This window comes from Neocloeon triangulifer, unplaced genomic scaffold, assembly GCF_031216515.1.
Source record: "Neocloeon triangulifer isolate White Clay Creek 2 clone unplaced genomic scaffold, ASM3121651v1 ptg000002l, whole genome shotgun sequence".
Taxonomy (NCBI): domain Eukaryota; kingdom Metazoa; phylum Arthropoda; class Insecta; order Ephemeroptera; family Baetidae; genus Neocloeon; species Neocloeon triangulifer.
In genome coordinates, this window is record NW_026775545.1 from 6,238,103 (window position 1) to 6,254,748 (window position 16,646).

The window sequence follows — 16,646 nt, forward strand, 5'->3', positions numbered from 1 at the left end:
TCTTTATACATCCGTAAAATGTGTGATGTTCTCTACTGGCCATTAAGTAGCCTGCGCGGACCACCGGCTAAGTGTTTGTCTCCGCTCGTCATCGAATTCTCACCCACCAATCAAACGCAATTAAATCGACGATCGAGCGACTTGATTGAATCTGAATGCCCAGCTTGTGTCAGCAAATTGGAAGCAACGGCTGGACTTGTCAATTGGTTGTTATGTGCATTAAAAACACTTTTTATAAAAAAAAATAAATTTAAATTATACTGGAAGTGAATCTCTGGAAAATTCAAATCCAAGCTAAGCCTCTGTTGACAAAAAAATAAATATAAAATTGATTTTTACATTGGAAAAAAAATCGTTGGGAAGGAGTAAGAAAAAAAAATTGGCCCCAGCATCATACGGGGATCACAAAATATTTACAAAAATAGTGAGCAACCATAGGGAATAATCTCTTCTATATAGTCCACTGAATAAGATATTAAATTTGTTTTTAATCTGGATTACAAGTGATCTTTATTTAATATGTTATTTAAATTTTACATAATTACTGTTTCAAAACATCAAAATAGAATAAAAATTCCAGAAACTTAGTTTCATTAGTTTCAAATTTATTTTTCTTAGACAGCGCTATTCTTTTAGTCACTTTGATAATTATAAATGTATTTTTATTTTTTCAAATTCTGTGCTATTTTTACTGTGTTTAATCTTTTCTTAATTGTTAGTTTTGATTCGTAAAAAAACTAAAAAATCATTTGAATCTTCCATTAAAAAGAAATCGGCGATTTAACCTTTTGGCAGTGCGAGAGAGACGTGAAAAAGTTTGACATGGAACCATCGGCGTTTAACACGTGTAAGATATTTGTCAGGTTTTGGCAGGCCAGCTGGCATGCACGCACACGAGAGTTGAAAAAGGGCCCACGATTGTGTGCGAAATGCCTGAGAGACACTTACACACTTTGCAAGCCGCGACGATCGAGGTGACAAATTGGCTGCTCAAGCAAGTGCGATGCTGTTTTTAAAACAAGAAAAACGCAGAGTAAAAAAGCTGCCGCCGTCGCAAGCAGCATCTTATTTTCAATGGCCATCTCGAGAGAAAAGAAAAAATCGACTGGCTCTGCTGCAATATCATAAAAATCGGGGCTGGATTAATTCTCGATTCCCACGCTGATTTGAATAATATAATGTGATTTTTTTTATTTCACATACTAGGTACCCTCTCGTCGAGCAGCGATTGTAATCAGGCCAGGATGCGCCGCCCCCGCCCCTTTATCTTTGAATAACGTCTCAATTGAGAAACAGGCGCCTTCGGGGGTCAGTTCTTTTTGGTGACTGGTCATGATATATAATTACTGGTTTTATTTCAGTGCTCCATTTCATACTGCTTTGGCCTCTGGACATACACGCCTGCAATCACGATTGTTATAAATTCGAGTTGTTTATCAAAAAAGCTTTTGTACTTCTTTATATTAATAATTACTTCATGAATTACGCAATGCAAATATCTATTTAAAGAGAAGTGATGCCCGTTTCCATTGCTAACTTTTCATATAATCAGTGATTTTAAGTGACTCAATGAAACCTAAAATTTAACTGTAGTAAGAGATGTAATTATTAAGGCTTTATTTGTGAAATTTAATTAATTTTCAAATTTGTTACAGAAGAACATTTTCTAAGTCATGTTAAAAAATTATCATTATTAATTATTATATTTTTAATTCTTCAAAATCTTTTCAATCACATCAAGGTATCACCTAGTTTGATTTATTTTTATTAATATATTTAATTTAAACATTTTCCAAACCAATTTTATGTAAATTTTGTAAAGTATTATTGAATTTATTTTAAAATTTTTGAACTGGAGAGTCTTAAACAGGCCGCAAGTTTTCTAGCTACAGAAAATATCATTTATATAATATCATTTTGATATGCTTGATTAAAGTGAATAAAGTCATGAACGAGCAAAATTACAGAGTGTTATGTTGTTTTTATGACGCGCTTAAGATTTCGCTTTCTCACCTTTCCAGCACTCGGTCGGTATATCCATTACTTATTCAAAATGCATCAAAGGCATGGCGCTAAAAATAATAATATTCTCGTTCAGCCTGTTCTCAACATACAACTCGTTCATAAATTTCCGTTCAAACACGAGCAGCAAGAAGTACTGAAATGGAAATAAACAAGGCTGAAAATTTCGACGTGCTGGGAGAGGAGGAGCGTGTGTTTGGTTGAAAATAAATTTTATCAGCTCGCTGCCGCGCGGGATCGGCTCTGAATTAATGCTGATTAATGCAGTCGCGCGAGGCTGTATTTTCTTTTTCATTTTTATTACATTACGCATCGAATTATTTATCTGATTGCCAGAGAGAGCGAGTTGGCCGCAGTATCAAAGAGTAATAATTCCGAAGCGGCCCCTGCTGGGCCCCGGAGGACCCACGTTGACACCGCGAGTTTGTTTCTTTGTTTGTTTGTGTGTATTTATGTGGCAGGCCGGTGAACAAAATGAAATAACGCATCTCTCGCGCACTCTTCGAAGGAATTCCTTTCCTCTCTCTCTCAACGTAAAAGGGACCCGCCTTTGTCAATATTTGAGCGCAAATAAATAAAAACGCTCGGTGAGAAAGAAAGAGCGATTATATTTTGATAGCAGCAAGCGCCAAACGCCACTCGACTGCTCTTTTTAGACACTTGATTTTGGGCAGCGTCTCTCACAAACGTGTCGTTCCGGCGAGAAAAATAAACTCTTTGCCAGAGAGGATAATCAATTTCCATCGCTTGAACACATAATAATATAGAGATAGCGTTCAAGAGGGGAATCCACTCTTGTGATTCTGTTTGCTCATCCCGCGAAAGGTGTTCAAGTGCGAGGAATTTTTTAAAATAATGTGCTCATCTTGATCTTCAATCGTTTAAATAAATATTTTATGTCCTGAAGTACTCTACTAATTTTGAATTCAAAAAATACCAGATTTGATTGCCACGTGAAATTATATTGAAATTTACGAATGGGAAAAATTAAAAATTAAATTGCAAACTTTTGCATTAGAAAAATTAGGATAGTTAAGATATTCTCCAGAGTTGCTATCGATTCGAGGGAAAGGAGAATAAGAAATTGAGCAACCCTAGAGATCATCATTATTTGTTATTATTATTGTTTTGTTTTTTAATTAATTTGAGTCAATTCTCATTAACACAAAAATTGAAACTGGGCTTCAATTTTTGAAATAAATGAAAAAAAATTACATTTTTATACATTTTCCAAAGGCGAGGTTAAGTCTGGTTTCCATATTTTATAAAATGTTACTAGAGAGTTACCTTTCAATTGAATTCTCATCATTTCATAGCTTTAAGCTTTTATCACATATATTTATTTAAGAGGATTATAGTAACGGCAAAATCCTTTTTTCACATTAAATCGCTTCATATAATTTTTTTTTTTGCAAAAACATTTTTATAATTTTGGCCTTTAAAAAAAAACTTGTTTTTTCTTCTGCTGTGAATTCAACTATTATTTTCATTTAATACAAATAAGAAAAATACTATCCTTCCATTTGTGCACAAAAAGAGTTGACAGTTGTCACAGTTTCAAAATAATTTATTGTTTTTCATTTCTCCATATCAAGCAGTCCCAAATTATACTTTACAAATAAATGATTTGCATTAGTGCGATTGCAAAGCTTTTTCCTTCTCGGTCCAACTAATTGACTTGTTGGACTTTTGCTATTGGTTGAGACACCGGCATGAGAGAACTTGATGCGTAAATTATCACCGCCTCGAAAGCATATTTATTTTATTTTTAATATCGGAATTTATCTAACGCATTAGCTGCCGCCGAGCGGAGAACATAATTCCATTAGTTGCTCAGCCACAGCTTACCCAAGACGACCTCTGCCACTACCAAGAGTGAAAAATTACACTGAGCATTTTGATGAATTTAGTTTTCTTTTTCTCTAGGACTCTTTCCGCATAGAAGCCGCGTTTCGTTTTGTTTACTATAAGTCAAAATTCAAAACATAAATATTACATTTATAAAATAGAAGCAGGAAACAAGGACAACTTTCAGGTATAGACACGTGCAGTATCTAAATAATTTAAAATTTTTTGTAAAAATGTGTTTAAATAAATTAATTATTATATAATATTTAATTTCACATTTTTCTACATGTTAGTAATTCAATAAATATTAAGAAAAAATTAATAAATTTTTATTTTTATTATACTCTATCTATATTATTTAAAATTTAAATTTTTTATAATAATTCATCATTTCCCCGTTTTTCTAAAAATTTTATTTTTTATTTTTTAAACTTTTTAAAAAATTGTAAATTTTTTTAAAAAGATAATACTTTACCAGCTCTGGTGCAGATGTGATACAAAAATGGTTCAGAACTGGTTTAGAACTGATGCAAAACATCTGTACCAGTTCTGCTCCAATTCCGCACTATTTTTGAAACACGTCTGTATGATTCGTAAACTGATGATTCGAAAAAAAAATTTTAAAATCCTGTCAATATTAAAAAAAAAAAATCCACAATTTTATAATTTTAATTTATTCAAAAAAATTTTAAATACATGATCTATCTACCACTATTTTAATTTGTGGAACGTGATTTTTTTATGGTAAAAATATTTTAAATATTTACCTTAATATATTACTTTTTAGCACTGGTGCAGATTTGGTACAATAATGTGTTTTAGCGCATTTTGGGAGTCATTTGGTATTGGTTTGAGAGTCGAAAACGACTCCAAGTTGACTACAAAACGACTCAAAGTTGACTACAAATTCACTACAAAACGACTCAAAGTTGACTACAAATTCACTACAAAACGACTCAAAGTTGACTACAAATTCACTACAAAACGACTCAAAGTTGACTACAAATTCACTACAAAACGACTCAAAGTTGACTACAAATTCACTACAAAAACGACTCCAAGTTGACTACAAATTCACTACAAAAAATTTTTAAAAATTTTTTAATACATGATCTACCCCTATTTTAATTTGTGGAACCTGATTTTTTTTATGGTAAAAATATTTTAAATATTTACTTAATATATGACTTTTTAGCACTGGTGCAGATTTGGTACAAAAATGATTCAGATTAGGTGTAGAACTGATGCAGAGCACCTGCACCAGTTCTGCACCAATTCCACACTAGTTTTGAACCAGGTCTGCTAAAGTCCATGTTGATACGAAAAAAAACTTTTTAAAATCCTGTAAATATTAAAAAAAAATCCACAATTTTATAATTTTAATTTATTCAAAAATTTTTAAAAATTTTAAATACTTGATCTACCCCTTTTTTAATTTGTGGAACCTGATTCTTTTCATAGTAAAAATATTTTAAATATTTACTTAATATATTACTTTTTAGCACTGGTGCAGATTTGGTACAAAAATGATTCAGATTAGGTGTAGAACTGATGCAGAGCAACTTGCACCAGTTCTGCACTAATTCCGCACTAGCTTTGAACCAGGTCTGCACAAGTCTGCAATTTGTAAGTTTTGATACAAATTAATTTTTATTTGAATAATCCTAATAAAAATTAAAAATTCATATAAAATTTATTAAAAATTTTAAATTAATTTATCTATATCCTTTAAATATTAAAAAAAAACATTTTTAATTTTTTATACACAAAATATTCTGATATTTTTAAAATTATTAATTTTATCGCAATATTTCAAAGCAACTTGTTTAAGAATTAAAATTTTTTTTAAACTCTTTTACAAATTTATTTTTGAAATTTTTATAAATTATATGACTTTTGCAGCACTGGTGCCGATGTGGTACAGAAATGGTTCCCAATTGGTGTAGATCTGATGCAGAACAGTTCACCAATTTGGCACTAGTTTTGAGCCAGGTCTACACAAGTCCATAATTTGAAAAATTTTGATCCGAACTTTGCGCTGATTTAAAACCATATTATCAATACGGAATAAGTCACAAGTTTTTTTTTTAAAGTAATGTATATAAAATTTCTCATCATCATCTACTTCTCAACAATAGCAGAATGGTTTTCATTATGACAGTGTATTTGTTAAACTTATGTTGAGCCACTTCTACAGTTGAAGTGGTTCAAAATTTATCAGAATTATTTTTAATTGTAAATTTTATTCAGAGAGTGGTACATGTAAAATTTAAAAGAATTCTGAGCTTATAAAGTGTAATTTTTGTTGCTTCTGACATGAAAAAGATAAATATTTTCAATCAATAAAAAAAAACGATTGTTTCCAAATAAGGCACGATCTTGATTGCTTTGGAATAAAAACCTTTCTGAAAAAGCAAACAGCTTTAAAACAATCTGCTCGTCAGAGCTCATGCTATAGTCAAACGATATAAACAAGTTGGTGCTGGGCAGTCACGCACCGATTTCATTAGCACTTCTCGGCCGCGAAGTAAAAGAGAGATTGAGGGGCACATAAAACTCTTATAAAGCTAATGAAAAGGCACGCCGAATAAGTCTGAATAAGGTGAGAGATGTGTTTTTGCTGCTGCTGGCTGGCGAGCAAGCGAGAATCCACGCATAAAAATAATTAAGCCGGCTGAGAGAGAACCAGTCAAGTGGCTGACGGTAATTGGCCTTTAATAATGGCAGCCGCGAGTAATTGAAAGAGCAGCACTCTCTTTTTCTTTCTCGCTCGGTGCTGCTCCTGCTGCTGATATTTCAATTCGGAGAGACCATCTCTCTTTATTTATGCATGCGCCGCCGCCGCCGCCGCGCGATTTTATTTATTGTGGCCTCGCCGCCCACCCAATTACCTGCGTACACCCAGTCTGCCTCCAGGCTCCTGCAAAGATTGAATGCCCAGGTACAAAATAGTGTTGGCGAACAATTGTTGTGCTGCTGATTGTGTAATTCGCATGCGAAAACAAATTGCAAGACTCCGCACAGTTTGTAAGCACAAGAATCAAGTTTTTTACTTGCAAAAAATAAAAATTAAATATTATTAAAATTTTTTAAATTATTATCGTTGCAGACATAATTATTTAAAATGCCAATTACTTCAAACCTAAACAATGATTTATTTCGTATCTGCAGCAAAATATATTTGCAGAATGTGTTGCTTTTTGTTAAAATAATTATGCCCTTGGGTGGTAAAGAGTAAAGAGGTTATCGCGCGCCAGCAGCCCAGCTTTAGCTATGAACTTCTCTTCTAAAACTCATATCTGCTCATTTATTACAAAAAAGCTTGAATCGCCTATACGCATACATATTGAAATGGAAGTGGAATTAACCCTTGATTCATCTAAAAAATACATTTTGGGCAACTAAATAACATGCTCGTTGTGCAGGTTGCATCACATAAAGAATTAGGCTCTTTTTCCACCATCTGTAACTAACGGATTTTGAAAGTTTCTAGACCCTCCAGAAATATTGTAAAACTGCTTTAAAAAAGCCATCATTCAAAATTTTTTCTCGAGCTTTGGTCTTATTGATTTTTAATTTTGAAAGAAGCGTTTCCTCTTATTAGCTGCTTCAGGAACAAACTAAATTTTTAATTAAGAGCAACCTTTTCAAATTCCGTAATTAAACTTGACGTAAGCAATTTTCTGCCAAATGAAATTTGCCCAAGAGGCTTAATGATCGTCAGCAGCGACGCGCGGTCACCGTTGTTGCTTTTATTTTGAGCAGCTTTCAGCTAAAATAGAGTCTTACCTGCGCGAGCGAGGGGCCCGTTTTGCAATAAACACGTTATTTTACGAGCAAACGACAATTTAATTTGCGCAGTAAAATACATTACTTTATTGCCGCATGTGCAGGGGAGTTAAAAGACATAAATTAAAAAGGTAATTATTGCTGAGGGAAGAGAGAGATATAACTTCTTCTTCGACATAAAACGATCTCCGCAATACGAAAAGCGCGGACAAGAAAATGCCATTATTGGCGCCGGGGCGAATTTGCTCTGCAGCTCTGATTGCAATCGCGACCGGCTCGTAAATCATATTAGCGCATTAAAGTCGCTTTCGAGTGTAATTATCTGCCTATCGAGTGCATTTTTTCACCATGGCGTGTCGGCAGCAATCGTGCTTTACGACTGCTTGAGATGTTGGAAAATATTGTAATGTGATCACTTGTGCTGATTATTCTGTTGCGGCTTTATTAGTGAATTTTGTATCTGATTTCTTGCTTGAATGATTTTTCATTCATAAATTAATAATTGGAAATTTTGAAATACGTTGCACAAGATCAATTCATGGCTAATTCGACTGGCTTTTTAAAAAATAAAATAAAAGTGAAATGTCAAGAAATTATGAAATTTGAATTGAATTTTTCAGTGCTGGAAAAGCGTTTGTATTTTTTTTCCCCTTAACTTTTAGTATTTTTTTTTTGCCAGAACAAATTTGATCTTGGAGTTATGAGGAGTCCTCATTAATCCAATATTATTGAAAATTTAAGTCACAAGTTGCTGAGCTCCAACAAAAAGTCAACTTAAATTTTTTTTCAATCACCTTTTAACTCACCGATATGTCCGATATAAGCAAAGGCATAGAAAATTCCGTCTTGATAAGATTAATAAAATAAGAAAAATCTTTCTTCAGTTTTCAGGAATATGAAAAAGTGCCTTGAGCAATGTATTTAGATCAGAAAGAATCATAGCACAGTTAATTTTAATCTAAAATAATTAAATAATACATTTCGCAAAGCTTCAAATCCATTAAAAACTCCCTGCAGCTCTAGATTTTCCTAACTAAAACCACACAGAATTAAAAATTCAATGCACTTTAAATGAACGATTACCATGCCTATTTTGAACACGGTCTATGATCATTATTTGCTATTATTCTGCGTTTTAAATTGAAATTCGCGCCGCGCACGGGAATGGTTTCTGTGAAACTATTAGCATCCCAAATCCGCATGGTATTGGCTCACAATCAACCTGTCTTGCCGAAATTCTATTGAAACCGAGAGATTAGCCATTTGTATTCGGGTCGCCACCGGTGATAAACTAATCAGAACATCAGATGCTTTGAGAAAAACACCAGCCGGCCAGATAATACAGGTCGTTAGAATTCCAGATTAGCCGGCGCGAAAATTACGAGGCGCCGAGACAAAGAAGGACAGGCGGATAATAAAGTCATAAAGCTGCCAAATGTGCGCGAAAGTGTGCAGAAATGCGTGGTTGCTGTCTCCGGAGTGTCTGACTTGCGTCAAGCGGCGACAAATAAATTAGCGCGACGGCCGTAAATCACGAGTCGACTGCTGCGCGATAAATTTTCATACCGGAATAAATATAAAAATGCTTATACGCGCGCATACCAGCGGCCGCTCGTAAAAAATAAATTCGCGTATTACACCTTGGCTCCGTGGGCGTGATTGCGAGAGAGACGTGCCCGCCGTCGAGCGACAGTTTAACCCGATTTATTCGCTTACAAGTATGTGTGCATGCGGAATTCGTCTCCGCTGGCTCAAAGAGCGCGAGCCAAATAAATAACCGGGCAGCGCATCGATGGGGATCAACGTGAGCAGACCTCGGTAAACACACCTTAATCCTCAGCCGGCCCGTTGAGTGTTGCCACCCAAAAGCGACTCTTGAATTTTGCAACTAAAATTTAGTTTCCTAGGCTGGTGAAAAATGTTGCTCATACTTCAAAATGGCAAAAATCTCAATTGGGTAAAAATATGTTATTCACTTCCAAAATTGTTGTTAAAATACGAAAAAAGGTGATTTTTTAACAAATAAAAATAGTTATCCCTACTCTCGGTTTTGATTTTATATATTACCTGGAAATCATTACATTTTAGCGTTTTACTGATTGCCAAAAGGTGATTGACTATTTGTCCCAGCCCTTATTGAAATTTATTTCACTCCTCCCTCTGAAAATTTTAAAGAAAAATTATTGAAGGAATTATCTTCACTAATTTTTTGTTAGATCATTAAATTTTGGATTTTTTTAAATAATTTTTGCTGATGAAAGGTCTTGACGAGCTGTTGTAGATTTTTCTGAAAAAAAAATTTATTTCAACATCCTGGAATTATAATGGAAAAGAAAATTGATATTACACTTGTCTATAATTTATTAATTTTTTCACCAATAAAAAATTTTAAAAAGATTGCATTTAAGCGAAATCTTGCTTGAATTATTTTTAAGTTATTGTAATATCAAGCGCAAAATGCAATTTCTCTAAAAATTACTGAATACCTTGAATTAAAATTCTTATTGTTAGATCTCACATCAGGTTTTGAGACTCCAGTATTTTCAGCTGAAAATTTTTTCGGAGTCAATTCAGCCTCTGAGTGCTAATCGTTGTCTAAGTAAGAGACACGTTGACACGTGTCGTCTGCAACAATGTTAATTATCGAGTCAGTGGGGTGTCGATCGGTGACGCGTCGGCGGCGGCGCCTGCCTTTGAGGGATTACGGATCAAAGGCCAGAGGCCGCCGCCCGCTGGCCGACTGCCAGCCAGCCGAACTGTCTTTCCGCGTGTGCGACCACCCGCCCGCAACTGACTAATTAGCCTTCTTTGCTCGCGTGTTGCAGGTGCTGTTCGTGGCCGCCTGGCTGTCCGAGGCCATGGCCGCTGGCCTGCCCGCCAACTCGACGCTGATGCTGCAAAACCACAGGGGGCACCGCTCACCCAGATCACCAAAGTGAGTAATTAAAATTAAAAGATTAGTAAATTATTAAAAATAATTTTGTATTTTTTTTTTAAATTTGCGGAAACAACAAATAAATGTAGCATTAATAATTTGTATATTTCTTTCATGTTAAAAAAAAACTATTATTAAATTTTAATAACATAGATTAAAAAAATCTGCATCCTGATTCATAAATTTATTTAATTACATTTTTGCAAAATTCTTTGAAAGTTTATAAAAATTAAAGGAAATTACCACCAGTTAAAACAATTAATTTTAAATTTTATATCAAAACAATTGAATTCAACAATGAAAATTGAATTTTGAAACGAAGGCTTCATTCAATAAAAATAAGTAAATTTTCCTTAACATTAATTAAATATATTAAAATAGATTCCAAAGTGTGATCGGTTTTCTATTTTATTTATTGGCACGTGCAACCAATTTTATATTAACAGGTGGTATGTCGTGAGGGCCCAATTTTATTACGAGTTTCTAATAGGCGTCCAAATCCCCTCTATTGCATATCCACAGGTGTGCAATTGGCCGCAGAATCTCGGCAGTAAAAGCCAAGCCGACAATTAATCCGTCTTATTTGCACCACCTAACAACTCTCTGGCTAGTTTACGATGTGACCTTGACCCGTGACCGCCGCCGACCAACACCTGATGCACGACCAAGTAACGAGGACTTTACGACTGAGCTAATTTGGCCGCGGTTCAGCGAATTGAGCAGCGCGACTCTATAAAATAAATCGGCGTGCGTTTTTATACTGCGTGTTTTTATGTGTCTTTTATCTGCTTGTCGGGCGTAAAAGCTTTTTAATTGCTTTTAATTTGCCTGTGAGGTGCAGACTCGATAAATAATACCACGCACGGTTTAATGCATTTCAATTCTCAATGCGACCGTTTAAGTGTGACTTATTCAAATTTATTCACGCATTTCGTTTTTCATTCGGGATCGATCTGATTGCAGGGCGCACTTGATGATCACTGACGACAATTGGGACCCGTACACGTTCATCCCGGTGAAGGAGGTGCAGGCCCTTCTGATGCGCAACGGCACACAAGATTGTTGTCCCGCATTTGAAAACCATACCTACATCCAAGTGGGTAAAAACAGAGACGGCAACACAGTCAATATAGCCGTGAGTGTCAATTCAAATTCTCTTCGTAAAGCTTGATTTCTAGTTTGAAGACTGGAAATGATTCAGTTATGCAACTGGCTCGACGCTGGCGTTGAACGTGTTGCATAGTTTAGATTTATCAGGAGTTATTACAATATTTCGTGGTTAACGGTTAATTGTAGAAAACAACATAACAAAATTACATTTTTGTAAAATTGAACAAATAATAAAAAAATTCATTCTAATTTGGAGTTCACAAGATATAATGTTAGTTAAAAATTAATTTTTTAAATTATTTTTAAATTTATTAAATCTGTAAATTATTATGCAAGTCAGTGCAAGTGATGATTTATTTGTCTCCTATAAAATATGTCTTAAATATTGAGGATAGTTGAACATTAGATAAACCGCAATGAATAATTATATTGATGATTAAGAAAATGTGAACTTAATGTCTTATTTCAAATCTTTTACAAGCAACAATACAAAATAAAATTAATTATCCTTTAGTATTGGAAACTCCTCTATAGCCGCTAACCACAACCACTAATTCAACGTTTTTTTTTTTATTTTTTTTTTATTGTTTTTTTTTTAAATAAAATCTATTATTATGTCCGCTTCTGTCTTTGAAATAGCGAAAATTCATTGCGTCTCAACATTTGATTTCAGAAATTAGAGGTACCTCAGTTTTTTGTCGAGTTCATATGCAAGCCCCAAGTGGTGAACAAGCCGTGCCGCCTTGCCGACCGAAAGCTGATCAACCAAACCAGGTGTGTGCAGCAATACTCGTACTCTTACGCGGCAGTGGGCAACGGGACGGAAATTGAGCACATTGAAGTGAGGGCGGGCTGCGCGTGCAAGGTGTTCCCCAAGGAGTCCGAGGACACCAAGAAGGGGCACAAGTTGCGCCACCAACACAGGGGCCAACAGAGGCACAAGAAATCCGACTGATCCTGTACATAAGTATTCTATAGCGTACTACTTTTAATTAATGTAATAATTAATTATGAAACCCACACACAAAATAACTATGTAATTATTGTGCTCGCACAGATCGTGCTCTGCTTCTCTCTAATACTCTTGTCGTCGTCGTTGTTGCTCTTGTTGAAAATGAAAAAAAAAATGTTTTTTTTTCTTCTAAAATCTTATACAAGCGTCAAAATTGTTTTGTCAATACTCTGAGCAAATAAACACGTATCGCTTAATTACCGCTCACCCTCTTACACATTTTTAAAAAATACTGGCGACTTTTATTTAATGATTTCCTTTGATAAACTTATAATTTTATATTCGATGGATTGTCAGATTTTAGAGAGTGAATTATTTTTTCAATTAAAACAACTAAATATTTTGTTTTTGTACAAAAAAAAATTTATAATTATAATTAACAATATCCAGTTTAATTTGAGATATTGTCATGCTTGGTGACCTTAACAATGTTAACCTGTATATGAAGGCAAGGTTTGTCAGCAGCATTAAATAGAGCTGAAAATTGCCAGGTTCCTCCGAGGACAATAAAAAAGCAAACTAAACAATGAGTTCTTAAATTTATTTAAATGCAATCGTTCTACATTTTGGAAAAGTTCTACTAAGGCAAGCACATTTTAATTTTGACAATCACTTAAGTTTGTGAAAGTGATCAAGTCCTAAATTAAAATTTTTGACGTTAACTAAAAGTACAAATATACAAGTTCCTTAGCCTAAATTAAATTACTGAACCTCCTCTCTTACAATTCTTGATTCAACAGTTTCAAAATAAGCTCTAAAATTAAGACTAATACAATTATTAATTTTCATTTAGTTCTAATTATTACTCTTAAAAAGACGTCAACTTAATACTTTAAGTACTGGGAACACAGAGAGTAATAAAAGTGGCACATCTTCTTTCTTTCTTTCCATCTAGCAGCTCCTTCGAGGATCAACAAGTTTCAGCGAAGTGTGGCTTTGCACAACAAAATTAAAATAAAAAATTGTGAACTTCTGACTTCTGAGAATAGGGCAGCATTAAAAAAAACCACAAATGCCAAAAATTGATCCTCTCGAAGGCGTTTGTGAGTGTGTACAGTGTGAAACAATACAAAAACTAGATTGGTCTCATCCTGGGGGCCTTGGCTGGAGTCGCAAAGGCGGCAGTGAGTCTTTCTTTCAAGGGGAGGTTACCACCAGGCGCACCCTCAGTTCCAACGGCTTCTCCCACTTGGAGAGGGCACTGTTGGGGTGTGCAGAGGTGTGGTGGTTGCCCTGGATCTCCAGGTCAAACACCCCGGGCTTCCGCAACTTCCGCTTGAAGTGCAGCGCCCACACGCCGTGCCTCGGCACCATTTCGAACAGGCCCTGGTCATTGCCCTTGATTATGTGGTACTTGATGTAACGCTGTGTGAACGCGAAAATTGTTATTTTCAAGAGGGAAGTTTAATAGAAAAAAATCACCTTTGAATGTGTAACGGCTGTTTGGAGCTTCAGGATTCGCATCCTGTGTTTGGTTTGTGAAAGACTCAGTTTGAGGAACACCTGCTGGTCAGTGGCCAGGTGCTCCGCCAGCTTGAACATGTGGACGCTTCTTTTTCTAATCTAAAAATATAAATTAATAAAAATTATTTTTTAATATTTTCCGAAAAATATTGCGCATCCATTTAATTTGAGAAAAAAATTTTTTTTCAATTATTATTTCAATTTTACTTTATAAAATGGACATTAATAAAAAATATTATGTATGAAAAATCGTACTATGTGTTTTGTCCACGTCCGTCGTCCGTCATGGCCAACGTGATGGGTTGAGTTAGCTTTGTGCTTGCCTGACCTCCTGTGTCTGCTTCCGCCACCCTTGCCATTCAATCCTCCATTTAGCTTGAGTGAACAAAATATTGAAGCAAATTTATGAAAACTTTAGACTCCAAACATACATTGCAGGAGAAGCAGCCTTCTGTGGAAATGACCCTGGAGTTTGAGTTTTGATCAACATATGGTTCTGGCACATCTATTGGGTAAATTGGAATGTTTCCAAAGTCTGGGCCGCCAGGGTTGAATGCTGGAGATGTTGGGAAATTGTGGGACGGAGGGTTTATTGTTGTCATACAGTGGCCCTGAAATTATTTATAACTCATATAGTTTTTGTTATATCTTAAAAAATGAGTAGATATATCGAGATTGTTTTAATTCAATATATTATAAGAAAAAGTAAGGATAAGCACATACTTGTCCAATTCTATAATAACCCGATGGACAACTGCACCCATATTGGTTTCCACTAGTTGCCTGACAACCAAAGGCGCAAGGACTGTTGATGCATCCAGCGGCCATCTGGATGCAGATGGATAAGTTCGGGTCGAGTTGGTAGCTGTCTGGGCAGCCACAGCGGTATGAGCCGACCGTGTTGATACAAGTGGTGCCAGGACTGCACGGGTTTCGTTGGCACTCATTCTCGTCAACGCACTGCTTGTGAAGGGCGTTCTGCAGGTATCCGTCGGGACAGCCACACTGGTAGTTGCCAAACAGATTCTAAAGACAATTTTAATTTAATATATGAAGGAAACAAAAAGAAAATTTTCATGTCATTATGTTTACAAATTAATTTTTTTATGAAATTTCAAATTTTTGCTTTGTATTTCATTCTTTCAAGCCTAGTATTAAATGAAAATTTTCAGTGAAAACAGGAAAAATCTCTGAAACAAATGTTTAAAAAAAAACTTACTTGACATCCATGTTGGCACTTTGAGGGGTCTTTGGCGCATTCATCAGTGTCTCCGCAGAACTTTCCACTTGGATCGATCTTCAGACCTTTCGGACAGATGCAACGGAAACTGCCCATGGTGTTGATGCAGGTGCCTGGTGGTGGACATACGCCTGGCTCAGCACATTCATCAATATCTGAATTAAACAAGTTGTATAATAAAATATTTTTCTTTTTCTTAGAAATAATTCAACCATACCCAAACATCTGTCTCCTTTCTGCCTGTAACCCTTTCTGCAGGTGCAGTCATAACTTCCTGGGGTGTTGACGCACTCGTGCTGGCAAATATGTCTGCCTGTGGTGCACTCGTCAAGATCTCTGCAGCTCACACCATCAGGGTTCAAAACGTAGCCAGGGGCGCATGAGCAAATGTAGCTGCCTTCAGTGTTTTGGCAGGAGTACTTGCAAGGACTGTTGTCACATTCATTCACATCTTGAAAGAAAAAATTGAAGTACATGAGTATAAAGTCAAATTGAAAGAGAGTTAACAAAATTTTTAATAATAATCTAGTCCGTCAATCTTTAATTTTTATAATATATTTTCGAACCTATAATTTTTTTCAGTTTATTCACTAAAAGCATGGAATTAGTTTCTCATACCAACGCATCTGGTGTTGGATGAACCGTCCAGTTTGTAGCCTTTGTTACAAATGCATCTATAGGAGCCCAAAGTATTGACGCACTGCCCGTTTCTGCACAAACCAGGCAAGGTGCTGCACTCGTCAATGTCCGAGCCATCCGGATGGAAACCACTCTCTGTGCACAGCTGTCTGTACTCGTCTGAGCCGACGATTGGACACGGTTGGCAGGCAGGGCCCCACGCAACGCCCATGGTGCAGCAGCAGGCAGACCTAGTTACCTGAGGAAGGCTCTCGTTAAACGCGCACCTGCCGTTTGTTAATTGGCGATAACAGGCTCCACTTCGGTGGTCTGAAAAATTAAAAGTGAAATTATAATTTTACTATTCTAAATTCCAAATGTTTGATTTCTCAAAAAATACCCTGGCATGATTTTCCGTCAGGACTAGGCTTGAATCCATTGTAGCACTCGCAGTGGTAACCACCCTCGTCGTTAATGCAGTACCCATTTTGGCACAGCCCAGGAGTGATGGCGCACTCGTTGATGTCTCTGCAGTCGTCCACGTGTCCCATTTGCTGATATCCAGGCGGACAAATGCACCTTAAATAAACCATTTTTCTTTTTTTGTT

At 35.6% G+C, this 16,646-nt stretch overlaps 2 protein-coding genes across 2 annotated transcripts in view; one reads left to right on the top strand and one right to left on the bottom strand.

Moving 5' to 3' along the window:
* LOC132205454 (uncharacterized) overlaps positions 1 to 13,216 on the top strand; it is a 40,421-nt gene extending 27,205 nt beyond the window's left edge. The window contains exons 4-6 of the mRNA XM_059634505.1: positions 10,485 to 10,594; positions 11,558 to 11,729; positions 12,378 to 13,216. Coding sequence (XP_059490488.1) covers positions 10,485 to 10,594; positions 11,558 to 11,729; positions 12,378 to 12,659 — 564 coding nt within the window. The 3' untranslated portion in view covers positions 12,660 to 13,216. The remainder of the gene's footprint in view (positions 1 to 10,484; positions 10,595 to 11,557; positions 11,730 to 12,377) is intronic.
* Positions 13,149 to 16,646, bottom strand: part of LOC132205452 (fibrillin-2-like) — a 37,194-nt gene continuing 33,696 nt past the window's right edge. Inside the window, exons 30-38 of the mRNA XM_059634503.1 lie at positions 16,439 to 16,617; positions 16,039 to 16,368; positions 15,638 to 15,871; positions 15,400 to 15,575; positions 14,904 to 15,206; positions 14,612 to 14,791; positions 14,436 to 14,555; positions 14,139 to 14,279; positions 13,149 to 14,081 (exon numbers count right to left, since the gene is read on the bottom strand). Coding sequence (XP_059490486.1) covers positions 13,854 to 14,081; positions 14,139 to 14,279; positions 14,436 to 14,555; positions 14,612 to 14,791; positions 14,904 to 15,206; positions 15,400 to 15,575; positions 15,638 to 15,871; positions 16,039 to 16,368; positions 16,439 to 16,617 — 1,891 coding nt within the window. The 3' untranslated portion in view covers positions 13,149 to 13,853. The remainder of the gene's footprint in view (positions 14,082 to 14,138; positions 14,280 to 14,435; positions 14,556 to 14,611; positions 14,792 to 14,903; positions 15,207 to 15,399; positions 15,576 to 15,637; positions 15,872 to 16,038; positions 16,369 to 16,438; positions 16,618 to 16,646) is intronic.